Source organism: Aspergillus terreus, genomic scaffold (genome assembly GCF_000149615.1).
Source record: "Aspergillus terreus NIH2624 scaffold_12 genomic scaffold, whole genome shotgun sequence".
Classification (NCBI taxonomy): Eukaryota; Fungi; Ascomycota; class Eurotiomycetes; order Eurotiales; family Aspergillaceae; genus Aspergillus; species Aspergillus terreus.
The window spans coordinates 278,119-301,343 of NT_165935.1; the positions used below are offsets into that span (position 1 = coordinate 278,119).

General features: G+C 53.8%; 7 protein-coding genes across 7 annotated transcripts; 3 read left to right on the forward strand and 4 right to left on the reverse strand.

The window, feature by feature from the left end:
• Positions 1-375: 375 nt before the first annotated feature.
• ATEG_08071 (putative PHD transcription factor (Rum1)) lies at positions 376-5,784 on the forward strand (the record flags this gene model as incomplete). The annotated part of the gene is made up of 5 exons (XM_001216692.1): positions 376-741; positions 842-1,742; positions 1,793-1,887; positions 1,937-4,608; positions 4,662-5,784. 5 exons carry the CDS (start codon positions 376-378, stop codon positions 5,782-5,784), a joined length of 5,157 nt encoding a protein of 1,718 aa, XP_001216692.1.
• A 557-nt stretch (positions 5,785-6,341) lies between these two features.
• ATEG_08072 (uncharacterized protein) lies at positions 6,342-7,625 on the reverse strand (the record flags this gene model as incomplete). The annotated part of the gene is made up of 1 exon (XM_001216693.1): positions 6,342-7,625. The coding sequence occupies one exon, from the start codon at positions 7,623-7,625 to the stop codon at positions 6,342-6,344; it is 1,284 nt and encodes a 427-aa protein (XP_001216693.1).
• Positions 7,626-7,895: 270 nt separating this feature from the next.
• ATEG_08073 (putative exopolyphosphatase) lies at positions 7,896-9,076 on the forward strand (the record flags this gene model as incomplete). Its single annotated transcript, XM_001216694.1, has 2 exons — positions 7,896-7,935; positions 8,115-9,076. 2 exons carry the CDS (start codon positions 7,896-7,898, stop codon positions 9,074-9,076), a joined length of 1,002 nt encoding a protein of 333 aa, XP_001216694.1.
• Positions 9,077-9,636: 560 nt separating this feature from the next.
• Positions 9,637-10,409, forward strand: ATEG_08074 (uncharacterized protein; the record flags this gene model as incomplete). The annotated part of the gene is made up of 2 exons (XM_001216695.1): positions 9,637-9,900; positions 9,963-10,409. 2 exons carry the CDS (start codon positions 9,637-9,639, stop codon positions 10,407-10,409), a joined length of 711 nt encoding a protein of 236 aa, XP_001216695.1.
• Positions 10,410-10,967: 558 nt separating this feature from the next.
• On the reverse strand, positions 10,968-14,795 carry ATEG_08075 (putative SH3 domain protein (Cyk3); the record flags this gene model as incomplete). Its single annotated transcript, XM_001216696.1, has 2 exons — positions 10,968-11,177; positions 11,304-14,795. 2 exons carry the CDS (start codon positions 14,793-14,795, stop codon positions 10,968-10,970), a joined length of 3,702 nt encoding a protein of 1,233 aa, XP_001216696.1.
• A 2,574-nt stretch (positions 14,796-17,369) lies between these two features.
• Positions 17,370-19,802, reverse strand: ATEG_08076 (uncharacterized protein; the record flags this gene model as incomplete). The annotated part of the gene is made up of 3 exons (XM_001216697.1): positions 17,370-18,311; positions 18,372-19,214; positions 19,305-19,802. The coding sequence occupies 3 exons, from the start codon at positions 19,800-19,802 to the stop codon at positions 17,370-17,372; spliced, it is 2,283 nt and encodes a 760-aa protein (XP_001216697.1).
• A 1,695-nt stretch (positions 19,803-21,497) lies between these two features.
• ATEG_08077 (putative flavin dependent monooxygenase) lies at positions 21,498-23,026 on the reverse strand (the record flags this gene model as incomplete). The annotated part of the gene is made up of 2 exons (XM_001216698.1): positions 21,498-22,905; positions 22,956-23,026. The coding sequence occupies 2 exons, from the start codon at positions 23,024-23,026 to the stop codon at positions 21,498-21,500; spliced, it is 1,479 nt and encodes a 492-aa protein (XP_001216698.1).
• Between the last annotated feature and the right edge of the window lie 199 nt (positions 23,027-23,225).

Sequence of the window (23,225 nt, forward strand, 5' to 3'; positions counted from 1 at the left end):
TTGTCCTCTTCCGAGATTCTCCACACCAGCCCTCCCGGCTCCAACTCGGCCTTTCCCTGGGGGGAGCCGACTACTGACTTTCTCTCTACCTAGACTGCTCTCCCCGTCTCCGATTTCCCTTCCCTTCCCTATCCATCCTTCTTCTCTTCCTCCATCTCGACCGGCCTCTCCCACCACCACCACTCTCGGTCAACCCTCCCTCTCTGATCGACGAGACGACCCTCTCCTTACCGATCCCCGTCGTCTCGCCGTCTTATCTTTATCTTCCGTTCCGTCTGCATGTGTTTTTCGCATCGGATGACCGCCCCCTTCCGTCCGCGATAATCCACGCGCAACGCTCCGTCTCATCCCAATTAGGCTGTCGTCACGCCAGACATGGTGGCCCCGGCCTCTGCGGGAGGTTCCTCGACCCCCGGACAGCCTCCAGCGAGCCGTCAGCCCGCCCGATCGTCCAGTACGCATCCATCGCATTCTCATAATGTCCCCTTGAGCGCCCGACGATCCGCTCCCCTCGACCTGTCCACCGTCGAACGACGCGGCCAGCCCAATGCCCCTCGCGAACCTACGAAGCGTGTCCGACCCCATGGCTTGCAAGAAGCCCCGACCTTTCGTCCGACAGAAGAGGAGTTTAAGGATCCCGAGGAATACATTCGCAAGATCGCCCCAGAGGGGAAGAAATATGGCATCTGCCGCATCATTCCCCCCGAGAACTGGCAACCTCCCTTTGCGATCGATACCGAGGTATGTTGTGGTCCTTCGGAGCCCCCCCCCCCCCCCCCCGGCTGCGCCCTACGAGTTCTTTGCGCGGAACGGAGATCAACTGACTCTAACCCCCTCACAGCGATTCCATTTCAAGACCCGTCGTCAAGAGCTCAACTCGGTTGAAGGAGGTATGCCCCCGCGCTCAGCCACATCTGCTGCCGGTGGAACTCCGCAGCCTCGTTCTGACCCGGACCCAGGAACTCGTGCGAACTTGAACTATCTGGATCAGTTAGCCAAGTTTCACAAGCAGCACGGTACCAACCTCAACCGATTCCCCAGCGTTGACAAGCGTCCCTTGGATCTCTACAAGCTGAAAAAGGCCGTCGAGGTTCGGGGTGGTTTCGAACAAGTTTGTAAGATGAAGAAATGGGCGGAGATCGGTCGCGACCTTGGCTACAGTGGCAAGATCATGTCGTCCCTGTCAACGTCGCTCAAGAACTCGTACCAACGATGGCTTCAGCCTTACGAGGAGTATCTGCGTGTAGCCAAGCCGGGAGTGCAACAACAGCTGGAATTGGAGCATGGTGGTCCCTACACCCCGTCTCCCCATCAATCGCCGATGGCGAAGAAGCCCATATTATTCGATAACGGCACTCCCTCGTCGACGCCCCAAGGTCCAGCCTCGATGACCCCGAATCCTCAGAAGGAACCTGAGCCAACTACCGAAAAGCCCACCCCGCCAGTGGAACCGACGCCGCCTCGGCCAGTGGCTTCTGGCTTTACGCCCGTGAATGTCAGCTCTGGCTTTACTGCTGTTAATAGATCGCCCTCCTTTGTAGCTGTTAACAGTGGCCCTCCTGTGAAGCGGGAAGCCGATAATGGTTCCATGACTCCGAAGAGTATCGCCGAACATCCTTCGTCAACACCTGTCTCCAACGGTCATGGAAGCCAGCAGATGAAACGCGCCATCAGCGAGAGTGGTTCGCAAACCGAGAATGGGGATGATCCGAACGGTCGTCGGAGCAAACGTCTCCGAAAAGGTTCGTTTTTTCAATCGCGGGGCTCCTCAGTTTTATCTAATCCTCAATAGATGGTCCCATGCCTACCGTAGCGGGCTCAAATATGAGTCTCCTTCGACCTGCCCCGCCACGGGCGCGCAAAAGCGACAGTAGGAAAACTGGTGATGTAAGTTCACGAATATGCATGTTTGTGCCCTATTGCTGACTTGATCTAGAAATGCGAGACCTGTGGCAAGTCCGACGATCGTGAGTCCATTCTTGTGTGCGACAGTTGCGACAATGGATTCCACAAGTACTGCCTTGACCCGCCTCTTACAACTGTTCCCGAGTACGACTGGCACTGTGCCAAGTGCCTGGTCGGGACAGGAGAGTTTGGCTTTGAGGAAGGAGGAGTTTATTCCCTCAAGCAGTTCCAAGAAAAGGCAAATAATTTTAAGCAGAGCTACTTTGCTTCGAAGATGCCGTTCGACCCTGTCCTGAACACGCATCGCCGCGAGTCCGAGGATGATGTAGAGCGGGAGTTCTGGCGATTGGTGGAGAGCCTGACAGAGACCGTCGAGGTTGAATATGGTGCCGATATCCACTCCACTACTCATGGGAGTGGGTTCCCTACAATCGAACGGAATCCCCTTGATCCTTACTCCGTTGACCCTTGGAACCTGAATGTCCTCCCTTTCCACGGCGACTCCTTGTTCCGCCATATCAAGTCAGACATCTCTGGTATGACAGTGCCGTGGGTCTATGTTGGAATGTGCTTCTCGACTTTCTGTTGGCACAACGAGGACCATTATGCCTATTCAGCGAATTACCAGCACTTCGGCGCCACAAAAACCTGGTATGGTATTCCCGGTGCAGACGCTGAAGCGTTCGAGGAGGCCATGCGACAGGCAGTGCCCGAACTGTTCGAGGGCCAACCGGATCTTCTCTTCCAACTTGTGACCCTCATGCCCCCAGACCAACTTCGGAAGGCTGGTGTCAATGTCTACGCTCTGGACCAGCGGGCAGGACAGTTTGTTATCACTTTCCCTCAGGCCTACCACGCCGGCTTTAACCATGGGTTCAACTTCAACGAAGCCGTCAACTTTGCTCCTGCTGACTGGGAACCCTGGGGTGCAATGGGGGTCGATCGCTTACAGGCCTTTCGACGCCATCCATGCTTCTCTCACGATGAACTCCTGTTAACGGCTGCGGCTCGCGATACTACCATCAAAACTGCAAGGTGGCTGGCCCCAGCGCTCCAGCGGACATACTCGCGGGAAATCGCTGAGCGCGCGTCGTTCCTTGCCCGACACCGAGATGTTGCCCCGCATAAGTGTAACCTTGGGTCTAGTGACCCTGGAGCCGTTGCGGACTGCCAATTGACACTGGCCGTCGAGGACGAGGACCTTCCAGAGGAGGACTACCAGTGCCAGTTCTGCAAAGCCTTTACTTATCTCACACAGTTCCGTTGTCATAAGACTGGAAAGTCTGTCTGCCTGATGCATGCGGATACCTATGACTGCTGTGGAGAATCGCTGGCGCAGCGGTTACTTGGCCCCGACCACACCCTGCGTTACCGGATGAGTGATGAGGACCTCAAGAGCCTGGTTGAAAAGGTCCAGGAGCGTGCCCGGATGCCGGAAGCATGGAGCGAGAAGGTTGACAAGACCTTGGAAAACGAACCCAAACCCCAATTGAAGGTCCTTCATAACCTACTGAGTGAAGGTGAGAAAATCCCATACCATTTGCCTGGCCTCCAAGATCTTGCGGCCTTCGTCCAGCGCTGCGATAAGTGGGTTGAAGAAGCAACCAATTACATTACCCGGAAACAGCAGAACCGGAGGAAAAACGAGAAGGCTTGGCGCAGAAGTACTTCTAAGGCGGCGCAGCTGGAGGAACGTGATCGTGAAGTTCGCAGAGTAGAAAACATCTACGCCCTTCTTGCAGAGGCTGATAAACTGTCGTTCGACTGTCCACAGATGGCGGCTCTGGAAGAGAAGACCCGCGAAATCGAGAAATTCCGCCAGGAAATTAACGTTGCCCTCATGAACCCACATGTCCGATCGGTCCAGGAAGTTGAAGAACTAGTGGAATCATCTCGCAATTTCAACGTGGATATCCCGGAAGTCGAAGGTCTGGAACACATCCTCCGGCAGATGAAGTGGAACGAGGAAGCTCGCCGCAAGCGTGATCAATACCTGACCCTCAAGGAATGTCACGAACTCATCCTCGCTGGCGAGCAATTAGGCCTGTCGGAAACCAATGAATCGCTTCTTCATTTCAAGGATCTATGCCGCCATGGCGAGGCCTGGGAAGCGAAAGCCAAGGAATTGATGTCAGTGGAAGCTGTGCACTACCAGCAGCTCGAAGCGCTCTCCGCGCAGGCATCCCGGTTCCCCGTCTCCCCTGAGACCCTCGCGGCGGTGGATGCCATATTGACCAAGCAACGTGAAGCGCAGAAGAGGATCCAGTCCCTATACGAGAGGAGTAAGGACCCGGATTTGAGGAACCGGCCTAAATATAAGGAGGTCCGTGAACTCATGGAGTCTCTGGAGCAGCTCAACAGCCGTCCCACGGGAGCCCTTGACTTGGAACGAGAGCAGAAACGCCATGAAGACTGGATGCGGAAAGGGAAGAAACTGTTCGGAAAGGCGAATGCACCGCTGCACATTCTGAAGTCCCATATGGAGTATGTGGAGAAGAGGAATTCGTATTGCTTCGATTTGGAAGACCGCTGCCGGCCCCCTGTTGAGCCCGCATCTCGAGATAATAGCCCTGACGGCTTACTTGAGAATAACAACACAACCAGCATGTGGGGCGGTGGAAAGTCACGAAAGCGGGATGTCTTCTGCATTTGCCGACATTCAGAGGCTGGAATGATGATAGAATGTGAAGTCTGTCATGAATGGTGAGCGTTGTTTAGTTCTCCCCTGCGACTTACGAAGTACTGACAGAATCTAGGTATCACGGGAAGTGTTTGAAGATTGCCCGAGGCAAGGTCAAGGAATTTGACAAGTATACGTGCCCGATCTGCGACTGGCGCCAAAAGATCCCCCGGGATGCCGCTCGTCCGAAGCTTGAAGACCTTCAAGAGTGGCAGGCGGAAATCGCAAACCTCCCATTCCAGCCGGATGAAGAGCAAATCCTGGAGAATATCGTCAATCAAGCAACCACCTTCCGCGATTTCCTACAAAGCTTCACGAATGCGGCTTGTACCACGACCGAGGAAGTGCCTACGTTACTCTTCTACTTGCGCAAGATAGAAGGCGCCGAAGTCTTGTTAGCATACGAAACCAACTTCTTCCGACAAGAAATCCATAAATGGGCTCCCGTGGCACCAGAACCGCCTCCGATCTTAGAGCAATCGCTGTCTACGAGAAAGCCGCGGCCAACGAAGCAACAGAAGATCATGGCTCAGCTGGGTGTTGAACGCCCGGAAGACCTCCCACCACATCTTCGTCCTCGACAGACCTCTCGCAAGTCAATGGATGCAACATCAGTCAAACCAACTGGGCTTCAGCACCCACCACAACATCCAGTCGATGGCTCCAGTTCCGATCCGGGCCCGAATGGACCGACATTGACTCCAATGGTCGATACCCAGAATCCCCCTTACCCTTTCTCTGCCAATTATTCTCTGCCTGAGAGTGATCCTACACCCGCCTTTGCTCCCGGCTCTTCAGCTTTCCTTCCCGCACGGCGTTCCCCCTCGTTCCCGGCTCGTTCGCCATCGCCGCATCGTCAAGGGCCGGATACAGCGCTTTTCAGCTCCCCAAGATTTAACCGAGATAACAACGATGGTCCTTTGGGGGTTGATGTCTACAACCCGAACGCCCTCGGCAGCAGTCCTCGACAGAACTTGGACGACATGTTCGCGGACTTGACTAACCAGGACGCGGATCCGGAGCCGGAGCCGGAGTTGGAGCCGATGGATAATACCCATGCTAATGAAGCTCTCGAAGCTCTCGACGTGAGCAACGGTGATCACTCGGAATCCATGGGGGACGAAGAATCCCCCGACGACAAAGAAAATGGGGACATTCATGGTCAGACCGAGGTCGATGCCGGCACTGGAATCGTTTGAGGACATGCATGCGAAAGCTGTTCGACGTCTGGTTTCGTTTCTCACTTCACTGCGATGACAATGTGGGGGTTATGATGTTCAAGATTATTGAAAGATTTTCCTGCGAGTTCTGAGCGACTCGACTACGATTTATCGGCATTCAGCGGCGTTAATGAGTCACTTGGTGACTTTACGAGGTTCACGGAGTCGGCGCGATTGAGATACGTTTTCTGACTTGTGCTTTGCTTTCTGCTTTTCCGTCGTTTATATTGGTCCCATACCACGTTTGAGATCTTTGCTGAGGTGTATTAAAAGGATGGAGAATGCGGCGACCATATGTTTTGTTGACTTCCATTCCGCTATATTTATTCCCGACGGAGATTCATACTCTTCTCTGCTCTGTCATGGGATATGCTATAATTGCGCCTGACCAGCTTCATGTGCGCAGCGAACCTCGCGATGTTCATTTCTATTTTATTCTGATTGCGCGCTGGCTGTATCACTAGTGGAATTGATTCCTATGTACCTTTAATGAATAGAATTTCAAGCTAATGTCGAAGCAGTATGGGTATCTATATCTAGTCTATATCCGCGTAAGCGCTGAGGGCAGCTTGACCACCAGTATGGATGAAAAGGGTATTGACTTCATGATGTCCTTCAACAGCAGGAGCAATCTCCCCCTGCTGCACCAAATGCATCATACCCCGGGCGACCTTGGCCGTATAGACGGGGTCCAGGATAACTCCATCCTGCTGCGCCATCAAACGCAGCGCCTCCTTCGCCTCCGAATCCAACACGCCGTACGCCGTCCCTACGAACCGAAAGTCCAGTCGCACATCATCCACCGTAATCTCCCTCTCCACATTCTCCATCCCAATCAACCTGCCCGCACGGCGCGCAAATTCCAGCACTCGTCCCTCATGCCACTCGCGCGGCTTGGTCGGCGAAATCACCACCCCGACCACTTTCCGCGGAGGCACACGCGGCCCCTCCATCTTCTCCAGCATCTTAAACCCAGCAATCAACCCTCCAACCGTACTCCCACTGCCACACGCAACAAACACATAATTGAATCGCCCGGCACCAAGCACCTCCTTCTCCTGCGCGGCAATCTCAAACGCACACCGCGCATACCCCACCCCGCCGAGCGGATGCAGACTCGCCCCGGAGGAAATCCAGTACGGCACGCGCCCGCTCGCCTTCACCGCGTCCATAACCTCCTTGACCGGGTCGCGCGTGCCGCCCGCCGTCGACCCGGGCTCCAGCACGCGCACATCGGCGCCGAGCAGCCGCAAAATCTGCGGGTTCCCGGCGCGCAGGAACGTATCTTTGTCGCGCGACGCGGAGAGACCGCCGCCCGTGCCTTTGTGGAGGATCGCAACCGCGTCGAGACCTAAGTGTTTGGCGACAGTGGCCACTTGGATCGTGTGGTTGCTCTGCACGGCGCCTTCCGTGACCAGCGTGGTCGGTTTGCCGGGGTAATTTGGGTCGTTGTGCTGGGGGGTCGCGCTGAGGATGTCCGGGATGAGGTATTCAAGTTTGCGGTATTTGTTGCCGGCGCAGGCGAGCGGGGAGGAGTGGTCTTCGCGTTTGGTGTATAGGGTGATCTTGGGGCTGGGGGATGTGCGGTGGTGGAGGTGCGTGGAGAGATTGGGGAGGGCGTGGATGGGGGAGGGATGCGGGTAGGAGAGGGGGTGGCGAGGGAGTTTGGCGAGGGCTTCTGGGAGGGCGAGGGACATGGTGAGGGTAGGATTGAAGGCGCAGGGTTGGTGATGGTGTTGATGTTGTTGTTGATCTGGAGGGCTGGTCGAGATGGCATCATAGGCGGGGCGCACAGCGGTGGTATTCTGCCGGTCAGCCATTGTTATCGATAACCGATTTTCTCGCGGACTTCATCCTAACCAGCCAAACCACCATGACCCATCCCCCCGAACACAGTCTGCTGAAATTTCTCCGGTCGGCCCTGCAGACACACCGTCGCTTTGTTGCGGGCGGCTTGTCCCGAGCAGAGGCCCCGGTCTATGTCATTGGCAATCCCTCCGCAGACCTGGACTCTATCATCTCCGCGCTCGTATACTCCTATTTTGCCAACACCACGTCGCGTCGCCATGTCCCATTGTTGAACCTGCCCAATGTCGCGTCTGGCCCGGAGCTGCGGCGCCTGCGGCCGGAGTTCGTGAAGGCGCTGTGGTTGTCCACCCAGCCACCTGTGAATGGCGACGAGGCGTGGGACGAGACCGCCGAGTCGGCCGGTCCGCTCCTTCGAGAACATATTCTCACTGTCGCCGACTTTGCGACGCATACCAAGCAGCGCGGTAGCGACCAGGGTGAGCGATTGACAGCGGATGCAGTCCTGGTGGACTGGAACTCGCTACCGAGTCGAGCTGCCGACGGCCAGCAGGGCAAGGGGAGCTTGGACGGGCTTCCGAACGTCGATTTCCGCGTGATTGGCTGTGTTGATCACCATGCCAACGAGGGATTTTGTGCCCCGGAGATTTCACCGTTGCTCATAACCACATCTGGCTCATGCGCTTCTCTATTGGTACAGGCGCTCGGCTCGATCGGGGCCTGGCCAGGATGTCAGGAGGGCGACGACGCGTTGTCGACTACGCGTGAGGAAGCGCAGGTTGCCCAGCTCGCTCTAGCACCGATACTCATCGACACGGCGAACCTGACCGCAGAGGACAAGGTGACTCCCCACGACACCAGCGCACATGACATTCTTCACCGCAAGATCAACCAGGCCGGTGTCCAGGCCTCTGCGAAGCATGATGACTTCTACACGCAGATCCTCGAGACAAAGCAAAATAGTCTCGACCTGTTGACTGTAGAGGAAGTGCTGGACCGCGACTACAAGCAATGGACGGAGACATCCTCCAGCCATCCCTCAAAACCTCTCAACATCGGCTTCTGCTCGATGGTGAAGTCAATTTCTTGGATCGTCGAGAAGGCGGGAGGTCCGCAGGCTTTTCTTGACAAGCTATGCACCTTCGCTGCACAGCGGGAGCTGGGGATTGTCGTTGTCATGACCGCGTTCACTTCGAAGACGTCTGACAAATTCTGTCGCGAGTTGCTGGTTTGCGCTCTGGACGATGGCCTTGCCACTGATGCGTTGAAGTCCTTCGTTTCGCAGGCGGCGTCTCAACTGGGACTGGAGGAGTGGTCTGCGCGCGACGATGATGAGAGGGATATCTTGACCATAAAGCGCACGCTGGACAATGAGCCATCCCGGCGGATATGGCTGCAGACGGACGTCACGAAGAGTCGGAAACAGGTTGCGCCGTTGATCAGGGGCGCCGTGGCATCACTCTAGATGTACATATCCAGTTATGCTGAGGCGGTAACGATGACGACTTGGATTATCAACCACGGATCGCATATACGACTATTCATCCTCATAGTTACGCCGCATTGACGCGACAGTATTCTATATAACCTTGACCTACCCAAGTGGGAAATCTCTGCACCATAACTCCCATCACGATACATCTACACAGCGTCAGACCCAGAAGACTCCATCCTGAACACTACATACCACTCTACCATAACACAGAACATATAATCCTGACAAATGTGCACCGCAAACAGACCCGAGTTCAGGGTCCTCGTCCTCGGAGACGGGGGCGTAGGCAAGGTAAGTCTTCCGCTCTAGCGCTTCCCATACGCAGTCCCGCAGTCCTAACCGCACCATAGACAACATTCATCCACCAATACTACTCCAACAACCCACATTACACCCCGACTATCTCCATCCTCTTCAGCGACGCCATCGCCACCCGCATCATCGTCTTCCAGGAGCTCAGCTCCACCCTCCAACCCTTCGAAGACTACAACGCCTCCTCGCTCGGCAACTACATAGACGGCGCAATCCTCATGTTCGACGTAACCCGCCCCGAGACCTACTACCACATCGAGCAGTGGTACGAGGTGCTAGCACACCTGGCGCGGAGAGAGCTGCCCCTCGTCCTCTGCGGGAACAAGACGGACCTCACCTACGAGCGGCGCGTCTACCCGCACCACATCACCTTCCACATCGAGGAAGTGATACCGTACTTCGAGACCTCGCAGACCGCACTATATAACCAGGATGCGCCGATCTGGCAGCTAGCCGCGGATGCGTACTCGGATCGGGCCTGGGTAAGCTTCCCTCCTTCACAAGCCCCAAGAGTATAGAACCCCCCGTCTGACAAGTTTGTTAGAGCCCAGAACACAAGATGATGTGCAGGTCGTACGTGGCCGCAGTAGAACAGCGCCACGAGGCGTCCATGATGGAATTTGACCAGTACAAGCAGGTGCTGGGCCAAACGTTGGAGTTGCTCCGCTTGCCCGGGTGCAGGGTGTACGGCGCGTCGGCGGAGGTAAGGCTCTACCTGGACCGTGTGCTGCAGGAGGAGAGACAGGTCCGCGAGTTCTTCCCGCGCATCCACCGCACATGCGTGCGGTTTATTCTCCGCCCGTGCCCGAGAACGGGCGACGAGCTCCTGCATATGCACGTGTGCTTTGGGCGGGATGTTACTTCGCTTCTTTGGGGTGCAACGCACTTGCGTACGCTGGTTAATGCGCTCATGGTACTGCATGCTGACTGGGAGGGCCCGGTTGAAGATGGGGAGAGTGTTCGGGGGCCTTTGCCGGCGTGGTCAGCTTGAGCTGCGTATAAGCTAGGAAAGCCTTGCGGTATTATGCTGCTATTTGTGGTGATTGTTTTGTTATTGTGTTCATGTTGCACCTAAGTTTTTACGTCACCTGTGCACAGAATACACTCCATTCAACAATGCTCGATCTATGTTCTACTATCTCACAAGATCACCTAGCCCGCCGCGTAATGCAAAAGACATCAGACAGAAAATGACAAATAATTAGACATCGGACACCATTCCAAGACCAAAGCACCCCAGAACTCCATGCATGTAGCAGATATGGTGCAGACGCTGCCGCCATCAAGCTAGCAGTGACAAAGAAACATGTCTTATGCAAAAAATAATGCAAAGCCTCAACCCCGGCGCTGACGATGCAATGCAACCATTAGGCAAGAGGAAACAGACAAAGAGACATGAGAAAAAGTATCCTGTCGCTCCGGCATCGGAATGCCCAAGCGCGCACAGATAGTAACAAAACATAGTTGAAATAATACAGACAGGCATCAGTAGATCGTAAGATTGACCATTCTCAGGTGTGGCCGTGGCGCTCGCGAGAAATATACCAGATCAGTAGCACTCCCATTCGCAGAACACACACCAGCGTGCCACACGGTCAGCCAGAACCAAGCCTCGCCAGATTCCACGCTCACCAATTTTGATGACTGTTTCCCAGACACTGCCATCAGCTGTGGCATCGGTGATGGTTTCGGGATTGTTATTGGTACTGATCATATGATCGGCTTTCCTGGTCAATCGCAGAATCTTGCCCGACGGAGACTGGATTGCCAGCTTGGCGGGCTTTTCACGCCCCGAGGCTGAACGTGTCGAGGAGATTGCCGACGTCGACGCAGAAAATTCGTTCGAAACAGTCGAGACGGAAGATCCGCCAGCCGAACTGGATACCATGCTGAGCGCACTAGCAGGTCTAGAGAATACGGAGGGGGAGACGCGTCCGCTGATGCTAGACTCATTCCCGCCGGGCACCGCCGGTAGAGATGCCGGATGCTGGCGAATCGCAAAGACAAACGTGTTGTTCACGGCAAGTCGTGCGCACTGGGGCTGCATAATGTACAAGTCATGGCGCTGTGCATGAGGAGTGGGATGGCGCTGGACGAAGTCGTAGGGCGGGTTCTCCCCGGTGTGCAGAATTGGCAGGGCGAGTGCTAATGGATGGGGGATGTCACGGCTGGAATGCATCAAGCCCTTCTTACCAGCGTATATCTTGACTGTACCTTGCCCTTCGTCGCCCGGGAGGACAGCCTTCACAGTAAAGCGCTTCTGGCCTTGGACCCAGTCAGGTTGGATCAGAGCACGCTTCCGCACAACCTCACCACTCTCGAAATAGTCACCATCCGCGTCGCACGCAAAAGCAGGAGCTTCCACTTCAGCAACACACTCCACATCGGGAGGAACAAGAAGTCGAAGTTGCATGACCTCCAGTCCTTCAATGTGAATGACACTTGTGTCGTAATCAGGAACTTGCATGTTGTTCTTGAAATAGGCTGGGCATACAGCCGGGAGAGACAGCAAAACATCAGGTGAAATTGGTGGACAGATGTGTTGGTCTTCTGGAGAGAGCGGTACATGCGTGTAGCAGATCTCCATCGGACGCGCAAGAAAGTACCAGCTCTCTGCGGCAGCAGACCCGGTCGTCACGAACTTATTGCGCCAGGGGTTCGTTGGGTTTGCTAACGAACAGTCCATGATCCGCCATTCGCCATCCACAAGAACCGTGTTCCACCAATGATTAGGCCGCGAGAGACTGTCCAGGTCGAACATCTCGCCGGGGGTCTTGAGGAATCCCTTGACTGCGTCCGAATGTAGACCGACGGCGGCACACATCTCTTTAACCAGAAAAGCCACCTCATGAGGACTTCCCCTTTTGGTCTGCACCACCCGCTTCAGGTCCACGCCGAACTCCTCCACCGGCTCATCCCACGCGATTTTCTCGCTGACCCAGGTAAAAATAGCACGCAATCTCTGGACATCACTCTTGTAAGGACGGCAGATATACCCCTGAGCGAGGCTTATGGGGTTAGTCATGGGAGGAAGGCTGTTAACGAAGCGGGCGCTCTTGTCCACGAGATTCAGATTGACCGTGCCAAAGTTGGTTGGCTCACTTATCGGTAGACCATCGATGCTTTCGTCACCTTCAGCAGTGTCGTACAACTCCTCGACCGCATAGATGACGGGATTGTCCATCATCTGACACCGTTCTGCCCGTTCAATCCTCTCGTTTCGACTCGGTGAGCTGGCACGGTTAACATCTCGCCGCACTTGTACCCAGTCTATGGCACTACCACCCGTCCCGGTGTCACGAGCGCTATCACGGCGCAAGGACCTGATCGGAGACACTGCTCTGCCTTTAGTAGGGGAGTAAGAGCCGCCGCTTTGCCCAACGGCAATGCTGCTTCTGGCGTTTGCGGCACCAGTCTTGGCCGTTTCGAAAATCTTTTTGAAAAATCCGTGCTTTTTGGCCTTAGGGGTAGTTAGACCACCGAAAACACCGGCAGTTTCTTCCGTACCACCTGCAGACGATGACCATGGAATTGCAGAAGATGCACCCTGACGGGAGGTATTGTGGCTGGAATGGTATGAAATCCCAGTCAAGGGCGTCTCTGGTCGTGATAGTCGCGAAACATCGCTGAACCCTCTGCTACGAAAAGTGTCCATAGCGGTACTTGGCCTCTCACCTGCTCCAATGCCTCGGCGCGCGTAGCTACCTGCACTTGTTGCGCTGAATCCGCCCGCAGATGGACCGCTCATCAGGCTTTGGCTGGTCCTTTCTGTGCTGACAGTCATGTTTGTGCTGGTGCTCTGCACTCCGCTGGACGAGTTCGTGGTGCTCGATTTGGTGGTGTAAGTCCGATTGAGCATATCATCCCTCAAATCCTGCCCCGACCGCCGACTCCGCAAGTGGGGGTAATGAGCTGGGGTTGAGTTGTGCCTCGCATGATACGGAACGTTTCTCGGGGGCGGTGGGGGCGGCTCCTCGTCATCCTCGGAGGGCTGTATATCCTCTGAGCCCCTCCGACTTTGCTCTTGCATCTGGCGGAGGCGGCTTTCCATTCGCTGCACATAGTTGTTCAGCTGTGGAGGGCCATCAAGGAACTGGTCGTGGGCATAAACGCTGTTCCGATGAGGGGGTGCCGGCGGATATTGGTAGTCCTTATCGCCTTCGAATCCCAAAGATGTCAACGACCGACCAACTGTCTGTGTTGGCCGGGTATCACGAAAGCTATCGTAAGCATCCGGGGACCATGGGTTGTTGAAAGCGGGTTGTGGTGACGGAGAGGTGGTTCCACGAGACATCCCCATATCCTCCAATGAAGTCATTACATCCTCCATAGCGTCTCTAAGAGGAGAAGGAGTGTGCCCGTCGTTGACGTCGGAATGTACAGCAGGCGACGGAGTTCGTGACATTACGACATAGCGGTCGTTCATATCAAAATGTGTTGGTACTGCTTCTCTTGATGGCGGACGGTTAACAGCAATTCGGTGCGGAGGTGGTGGTGGCGGAGGCGGGGACTCCTCCCGCTCCTGGAGCTGGAGGGGTGAGATCTCCCGGGACGAAGGCCGGGGCAATGGCGCGTTGTGCGTCATCGGGGCTGGTGCGACAAAGTAGTTTGATTCTTGTGGTATAAGGGGAGATGCGGCACGCGACGGTGGCCTTGGGCGCGCGGACTGAGTAGGTGGGATGGAAGGCAAGACGAGCTGAGTATCTTGACGTGGACGTGGCGACGCACCACGCGACGGAGGGCGAGATCGGAATACATCATGCGCAGGTGGTATCGGCGCGGGTGGCATCGGCGCTGGTGCATGACTCGGCTCCGGAGGAGGTCGTGGAGAGACCGCACGAGACGGCGGCCGTGAGCGCGACGACGAAGGCCGAGATGTAGAGCTTTGATGTTTGATCGCACTCGTCGGGGTACGTAAAGGTTTTGTCTTGCGGGACAGACTCCCATCTCGAGGCGGGGTTTGGGGGATGGAGCTCGTGAGTGGGGATGACGAGGTTGAGCTTCGGGCAAGCTCAGCTGGCGCAAGGGCCTCCTTGTGGGCCTGGAAGGGTTTCCGAAAGACGGTCTTTTGCTTTTTGGGGGCGGAAGTGGGATTGGTGATGGGAGAAGCAGCAGCTTGAACCATTGGGCTTGCGGTGCGACTGACCGGGACGAAATCTTCCCCAAGGACCTCGACGTAGTTGGAGGGAAACAGTCCCACCATGCGCCTGTCCCGGCGCAAGCGACCCATCCACCATTTTCCATCGCCCGCATTCAAGCATTCGATGAGATCCCCTTCGATAATTCCCAGATCGCGCTTTGTCTCTCCTCCCCATGAGTAAATTGCCCGACACCAGCAGGGGAACCGGGTAGGCAACTGTGGTGCGTCGGTTGCCATTGCAGTAGGACGCCGGAGCTAGGGCGGTGGAGGGATGAGGTGGTGTTGCAGCTCCTGCGCGTGTTGGAGAAAGTGAATGCGAATTGTTTTGATGACTCCTCTCAACGTGTTCAAATGATCTGAATGGATATGCGCCCGCTAAAGAATGGAGCAGACATAAAAGTGAGGAGCGGAAGAGAAGTGATCAGGACCCGAGTAGTGACGAAACAAACAGGACCATGATCTCGGAAAATAACAACTCAGCGGAGCGAAGGGGGGAGGAAGAATAGAAAATGAGATAAATTCGACCAAGGAGATAGCCGAATATCCTGCCCAAGCAAAGATAACACCAGGGTGGGCCGGGGCAGGAGAGAGAAGAGGTTGGAGAAGAAGAGAAGAGAGGAGAGAGGAGAGTGAGAGAGAGAGAGGAGAGCTGAGGTGAACGGTGAGGCCCGATCGCGGCTTTGGGTTGGTTGTTTACGTGGGCGCCTCTTCGGGCCTAGTGGGCGGGCTTATCGATAAGCTTAATGCGCACTGTCTTTGTGATCTCGCGATCCAAACATCTCCCGATCCTCCTTCCTGTCGTCTGTCGGATAGCTTCAATTTCTTGCAGATGGTCTCCCCTCCCCCATCACCCAGGGAGGACGTATGCACTCCCTCGGGGAATATTCCATTGTCGGGGTGACCGTCTCAGCTCCCCTGCCTCCCCCGCCCCCCCGATTCTTTTGAATCCCGAGATCCTGCTACTAAGCAGCTCCCAGCCCCCTTCCAACCAGATCCATGGTTTTCCGTCTCCGCTACCCGCACCAGCTTCCATGGACGCCATCTCGCCGGACTTCCAATCACAGCGTGCTTTGCCCGGTTATAATGCGATTTGATATGACCCGCTACGCTGACATCCCTTGTCCCTTCAACCCAACAGAACCCAGTTGCTTGGGATATCGCTGGTGCAGAAACCTTATTGACGAGATAGCGCGAACGGGCTGTTCCTCCCTTGAGCCGATCCCATGCATTGTTCCAGATTTCAGACATCTGACGCACAACACATTTTGGGGTGTCACATCTAATCGAACATCTACGAGTCTGTCATCAACCGGTTCATAGACCATATGACAACAATCATTCTTAATTAAACAGCCATGACTGTTATCCAGCCTAAGTGGCTTCCACATGTATTGGCGCATTCCCCCCAGTGCGGGTGAACAGGGTCTCATGCATGCCCCTTGCATCCTCTCTCTGGGACAGTCCCCACCCTCTGACATTCTTTGCATTATTTACACGATCCTTGATGCATTTAAGCTCCTTCGATATTTGCCATGACAACCAGGTATTTCTGAAAGAATCACCAGGCTACTGGAGAGTTGGTGCATAAGGACAAGGTGACGAGTGCAAACCGCATCGAAAGCAGTTTTTCCGAGAACAGCTGCGTACTGGCCACTAATGTAGTAGCTCTACCAAAGAGCCACGAGGGTGTCTGTGGGCTTTCGGAGGAATGGTTCAGTGACAGGCACGTTGGAAACTTCCGAATGTCCGCATGGTCTTGTACATGCCATCGAGTTAGACCTATCTTTCAATATGTTCAACCGCAGCCTAGTTCCCTTTTCATTCTCCCCTCAGACGTCTGATACATTAATTCTAAGAACAGTCCTGAGCCGCGGGATTCAAGTTTCAAGACATGACCATACGCCCAAAGCACAGAGTTTTTGCTAGGGGACATGCCAACCAAAAGGACCACCCTGGGCAATGCATGCAGAGAAACGGGGATAATATATTGTTTTTCCCAGTATAGATGACCTTTGCAGCTATAATTCATCAAGAAAGCCAACTTGGACAATATTTAACTATTGGGAACCTTACAGTATGGCCGGAAAGCCTGTGAGTAGTCAGCGGATACCGCATGGCAAGATTTCAGAGATATATCAAACTGACTAGCAACGCCATTGCCGTTTGAAAACCGCCTGATGAGATTGAATTAGACGAATTGACTACATTCCATTCCTTCCCGATGGTTATTTAACATATCTCCCAACGTAATACATGTCCCACTAGCCAGACGGCGTGGGTCCCTATTGGGGATGTTTCGCCTGAAGAGGTGGGCTAAATGTACCAAGAACCGTCAGCGGACGTAGGACAGCGGACAAGGGTGGAGTTAGTAGAAACACCAGCAGTTCCACAGACGCATGAAGAGCATTCGCTTTCCACAAGCATATCAAGATTCAATGATGAGATACTGCTGAATCTGGGAAGAAGGCAATCCCAAAGTGGTTGATGGGGTGGTATGAGGTTGGAGATACTCTATAAACTACCTTTATGGATAGTTCACCCCAGCTGCAAATATACAGAGCCGGAGGCACATTTCTTAGCAACATGAAGTCACAGGTGGTGTATGGTATGTTGCATGACCTGCGCCGTCAGACGCTGACACTGAATTGTTACTCGTCCACCACACTCAACACTAAACCAAAGCTTATCTATGCTAAAAATCACAAATGAATGGTAGCCAGAACAACGCCAGCAGAACATATGTCCTCTATCGTATAACACAGTATGGACATTGCAGAAATGCTCCGCGATGAGCGGACAAAAGCCCTGCCCTCAAAGGGACATTTCAGAACTAAACCTCAAAGCACTTCCCCTGCCCGGGAAACTCGAACCATTATTCCCAAAACCCGGACTCGTCGGACGGCTGCTGCCAGCATTCATTCTGGGGCTGCGTGGCTGGGTACTCGTTGAGCGAGTCGATGGTCTGTTTTTCCGGATCTCGCGCAATTCGTCCTCCTTCCGACGTAACAGATCCTCACGAGACGAAAGAGTTGCTTCCAGTTCGCTGATTCGAGACAAATGTCGGGCATCATCATTCTTCATGTTGAGCTCCCTTAGATGACTGACGTCACCAGCGACTTTGCGTTTCAGCGTCTCATTCTCTTCTCGGAGCTGCCGAACTTCATTCCCGGACTGTGCTGCCACATTGGAAGCGGTCTGGTACTGTTCACGGGTGTACTCGGCTTGCTTGCTCTCATACTCTGCTTTTCGTACGAGGCTAGCATTCTCCTTAGTAAGGCGACGGATTTCTTCTCGGGCGGTCTCAAGCTCTGCAGCACTGCCACCGCCGGCCTTCAACTCTTCTCGGGCTTGTTCCAGGTCGTGCCTCAACTGGGTTCGTTCGTCCTTCAATTTAGCGATTTCCTCCTTCTGCTTTTCTACCCTTTGTTCCGACGTAGCCTTGGACTCAGCCAACCGATCTCTCTCTTGCCGGGTTTTGTGAAGCTCCTTGGTCCGGCTTTCGTACCGATGTTGGAGGGACTCCAGGATCTTTTCCCGTTCTTGTAGACGAGACTGTGCATCGGAGAGGGCTTTTTGCAGCTTCTCCAGTTCAGCTGCATGTGCAGTCCTCGTCTGGACGAGATGTTGCTCCAGTGCCTGCAAATCATTATTCAAATTTTGGCTGGGGAATTTCGAAGACTCAGTGAACTGAGTAGGTTCCTGTGATAAGTCCATTCGTATTCTCTTGGCTATTTGCTCACCAGCCTCCTCGATCTGTTCAATGTTAGTGGTGGGTTGGTAAAGACACAATGACCCCTCGTCGGCGTCACTTACGTATTGGCGCTTTTGTGATTGAATTTCTGGGAAAGGGGCACTGTCAACCGCACTAGGCGGGAATCCACTTCGAAGCGAAGTAGCATCCAACTCTTCAGCGCCCACGATCGTAATTGGTTCGATTGAAGGCAAAGGCCAGCTCGCATGGAAGTTGTCAGAGAGTAGAAAAGATAAGATCTCTTCCACATCTTCCTGTACTCCAAGCGCATCATCCTGTAAATCTCCTACCATGTCTTGGAGACGAATGGTATACTGGATAGTCGTACGGAGCGCCTCCCGGATATCAGGAAGGTTGGAAAAACAGAGTTCAACATGTTCGCTCGAGTTAGATACGACCAGTCGGATCGCTGGAAGTAAAGTACCCTGACGAGCGAAAGTAGTCCGCATATGTTCGACAGGGGGCGATTTGGGATTAAATGATGAATCCAGCGCAATAATTGCGGATGGTGCTTTGTATGTCTCCAAAACACCGTCGCTTTGTGTGGATTGTATGCCCAGAGACAATGAGCCTTTCACCATGGAAACTTCCAAATTTGTACCAAGACCCATTTCCCCACGGGGGCGGGTGTACACAAGTCCCTTCCCCATGAGATAGCGCTCAACGACCTTTTGAGTTCTTTCTCCATTCACCATAATTACGAGGTGGATGTCTCGGCTGCTGGCGAACTCCACAAGATAGCCCAGGAACAAAAACTTGGCGCTAGAATATTCTGCCCAAGCTGCTTCTTTTGCGAAATCTGAGTCGGAGTCTTTGATATGCTCGGCAATGTTGAGATCAGGGTGGGTCGCGACATTGCTGAGATGAGACAGTATCTCGCGGATCTTGGTGGTAAGGGACTCATTCTAATTATCAGTCAGCCAGAGGTCGCAAATTCGGGGTATAGTGTAGTGCACCTCAAGATCCGATATCTCGTGGCCAGATTTTGATCTTACGAGGAAGTCCCGAATGGTATGGGATTCGTTTGTTAAGACTCGCTCATAATCATCTTTAACCCTCGAATCCATCGGAAGTGGCACGCAAAATTCTGCAGGGCCCAGATGAGCAGATCCGGGAGAGGGCTGTTCTGTGTGAGCAAAGCTCAATGCGCTCGGCTGGATGGTCTGCACATCACCCTGGAGGGCCTCTCCAGGAGCTTCCCCTTGCACGACTATTTCAGGATGGGCAGTGGGGTGGGTCGTATCTCTGTCTACCCTGACACTTAGGGGCGCTGCGGTTTCTGGAATTGGCACCGGTACGGAGGCTTCGATGTCGCCAGTGGACGACGGCGTCGCGCTGGGTTCATTAGGCGGAGCCACAGATGCAGCTCTCGTTTGAAACTGAGCGTACGCATTTCTTATCTTCTCTCTGGGCGTGGACCCCTCGAATTGGTTATACCTTTCCAAGGTATCGGCCAGAGGTGGCTGTTGCTTCTGTTGGTTTTGCCCGTCCATGGTTCCCGTGCCCCTAGGTGCGGTTGTTCCCTGGAGTAGTACAGACGTAGTTTGCGACACTGTTTCTATGAAGGATTCAGGAATCTGCGACTTTTCTAAACAAAAAGGTTCCGAGGATGCTATATAATCACTGCCTGTTCAAGAATTAGAACATGAATAGAGACTCTATACAAAGGGAAGAACAACTTGCTAGATATTCGCTGTCGCTCAAAAAGATCTGTGACACGAGGGTATCCGCTTTCGATCGGAGGCTGGCCGAATTCGAAGAAAGTTGCGACCCCGACGCCTTTGAATGTGGTGGAGGCTGGGATGGTTGGCTAAGAGCAGCTGAAGTATCTGGCGGTGTCTCTGCTATTTCATATACTGTTTTTGACCTCCCGGTCTCAACTCCAGGCGAAGGCTTACTAGCCGGAGATGGGGTTTTATTGGCGTTTGGGGCCGCGCCTCCGGTCACGACCGACGGAATATGTTGAGGCAAGTCTTCACAAATTTGTGAGATGGGCGTGGTCGCTCTGGAATTGGCTGAATCCTCCGAGACAAGGAATGGGCCTTGGAATTGCCTGGCGGGCTGATAAACTGAAGAAATCGGACCTCTGGCACTGCGTTGAGAGACGGGTGGGTGGTATGATGATGGCGTCACCGAAAGTGTGGGACGGATGGAGCGTGGGGTCGAAGAGATAGAGATACCGGGCTTTGCTGGGAAAGTTTCGATACCTGTCAATGGCTTTTCCTCGAAGACACCGCTACTTTCCTCGAGAGGAGTGGCGCTGAGTGGAACAAACAATGGAGACTCCGCGCGCGATCTTGAATGTGTTCTTGCTTCGACGATAGCGCTCTCAGTTTGCTCTGCTTCCGGCGATCTGCCGGAGGAGCGATGCCTTTTCTTTTCCTCCCAAGCTTGAACAGCGGCGTCGTTGGCGTGCTCCTTTGGCTCCTATGCTTGGATATAATTATTAGAGAAAACCGGCCTAGTTCCGAGGATTGAAATATTTGTGCACACTAGAGATGATGCACAATGATAATACCCACCCAGGTTGGCGTCCAAGGTCCTTCCCAATCGATTAAGTACTGGGAGTTGGTTTCGTCAAGAATGGAGTTGATAAGCCACTCGTCTTCGCCTAGACTGGAACTCGTTCGGTCGTCTTCGTCGTCGCTGGATAGTACGGTGTAATGTCTTTTCCACCTTTTATTCCTGCGGTTATATGGTGCGGGCGTAGATTCTGGGGAGGGAGCTTTGCGCTTGCGCTCCATTATACGCGTGCCGAGAGCATCGCCGAAACGAGATCCATGGTGCAAGATAAGAGTCAAGACGGCGTCGCTGGAATAGATAGGAAAGATCTATGAAGAGACTCTTAAGAAAACGATACGTAAAGCGTCAGGCACAAGACAGCCCCAGCGTGGTACCGGTCGAGTGGATTGTGGCGTGGATGCGGAGTAGAAAGAGGAAGAGAGATGTATGAACTCGGGCGACGGGGAGCTAGGTCTCTACGCGGATGATCGCCGGCACGTGATATCTTATCAGTGCCCAACTCCACACACCCTCGTCTACTGGTCAACTGGTCCGTTGTAGCGTAACGTCAGACTGCCGCTTTGAGGTCCTCTTTGCTCAAATGGTATTGTATTGAAGTCTAGGTAGGGTCTATCGCGTCTACTTTATCTTTTGGTGGTTACATACAGCGCATCATCATCCCATAGTCAAGCGTCTTGCTCCTGCTGCGCTTTCCATGCGTCGAAATCATATCCGAGCTGCTTGAGGCTGGTGATACCATGTCGCTCCTCTTTCATATCGACAAATGTCTTCCGGATCTCTGGGAAGAGACTGCGGATCCATCTCTCATACCCTCCCCAATAATTCCCTTGCTTACCATTGCCGTCATTAATCAGCCCGGAACGCGGCTCGGCTTTCGCTGCCCATTCATGGAGTAGGTTCATATAATTAGCGTCTAGGGGGAAAGGCAGGAGGTGGAACGAGGTTCCGTTTCCTTTCTCGATGGCAGTGGCATCTTCCCAAGCCTTCATCTCAGGTACAGGAGGAAGGCGAAGTCTTCCAGACCACACTCGAGCGAAGACGGCTGCCTGGTTTTCGGACAGTTGGAAAGGGATGACCCGCTGCGGTAAAACCGGGAACACGAGTGACGTATCATAAATGTAGAAGAGATGTTGGTAAGTGTTCAGGGTTCTCCGGCCATCAGTGATGACGGGTGGATCGAGAGACGACAGAAAGGGAAACGAGTAGAGGTAGCCAGTACAGAAAACGATCGAATCGATCTCTGTCTCGATCCTGCCGTCTGCGAAACGGATGGCCCGATCGTGTTCCGTGGGGGATAGAAATTCAACGATTTCGGGGTAATCTATCCGATCCGACGTATCCGGGTCATGGTTCGACATGAGATAGGACTTCGTGCGTTGCGAGACAAGAAGTTTTCCTTTGCTCACAGTATTTATCTGGTTACCGATGTCGATAGCTGAAGCTGAACTTCCCACAACCACCACCTTCTTCCCACGGAAGTCGTCCGGTGAATCAAAAAGCCTGGAATGGCTTATTATTCCCGGGTATTTTTCATCCCATTGTTTAATCCCAGCAATATCTGGCATATAGGGAACGTCGAAGTGTCCACTAGCCGCAACAACAGCATCATAGGAATTGGTTTCAGTAGTGTTCGTCCGCAGATTCCGCGCGGTGATGCCCCATTGATTGGTGTGTGGGGACTTTCTGACATCCAAGACTTCTGTTTCAAAAGCGACGAGGTGCTTGACGTCTTCAGCGTACTCATCCAAATACTGTTTCACCGTCGAATACGTTGGCAGGACTTGGGAGTCAGCAGGGAAGCGCTTTTCTCCATAGGCCATGATTTCCTTAGGAATGTTTGTATCCAAGGTGCTGTATATAGGGGAGATAAAGACTGGCTCTTCATGCTTGCTGTGAGCATTTTTTGTAGGTTGCCACACAGGCTTTTCCGCTGGATAATTGGGATCAAGTTGTGGCACCGGTGTTGGTAAGCCCAGTTTCAGGTATCCGGGGGTATAATTCCACACTCCGCCAGGTGAGCTCCTTTTTTCGAATATATCTATCTTTTCGAAGTAATTTTCCGCAAGAAGATATCTAGGATGCGATGTTAGTGGCTAGAATCTCACGGCAAGGGGTGCACATACTTTGCAGCACTGAGACCAGCTGGTCCGGCGCCTATAATGGCTACTCGCCGAATTTCCCTTGACATTGCCATTCTCATATCATGTCAACCTGCGAGTGGATGTGTGAACTTGAGAGTATGGAGTGACGGGCCAGGTTTGCCAAGGTGTTTCCTACCTCGGCGTGTGCTGATAACCCCCGCAACGAGCCCCACGGGCTCAGTCGGTCAGGCCACCCTTAAGGTACCACCAAAGCTCCCTGGTATGGAAGTATTATGGGCATACCTTCCGTAT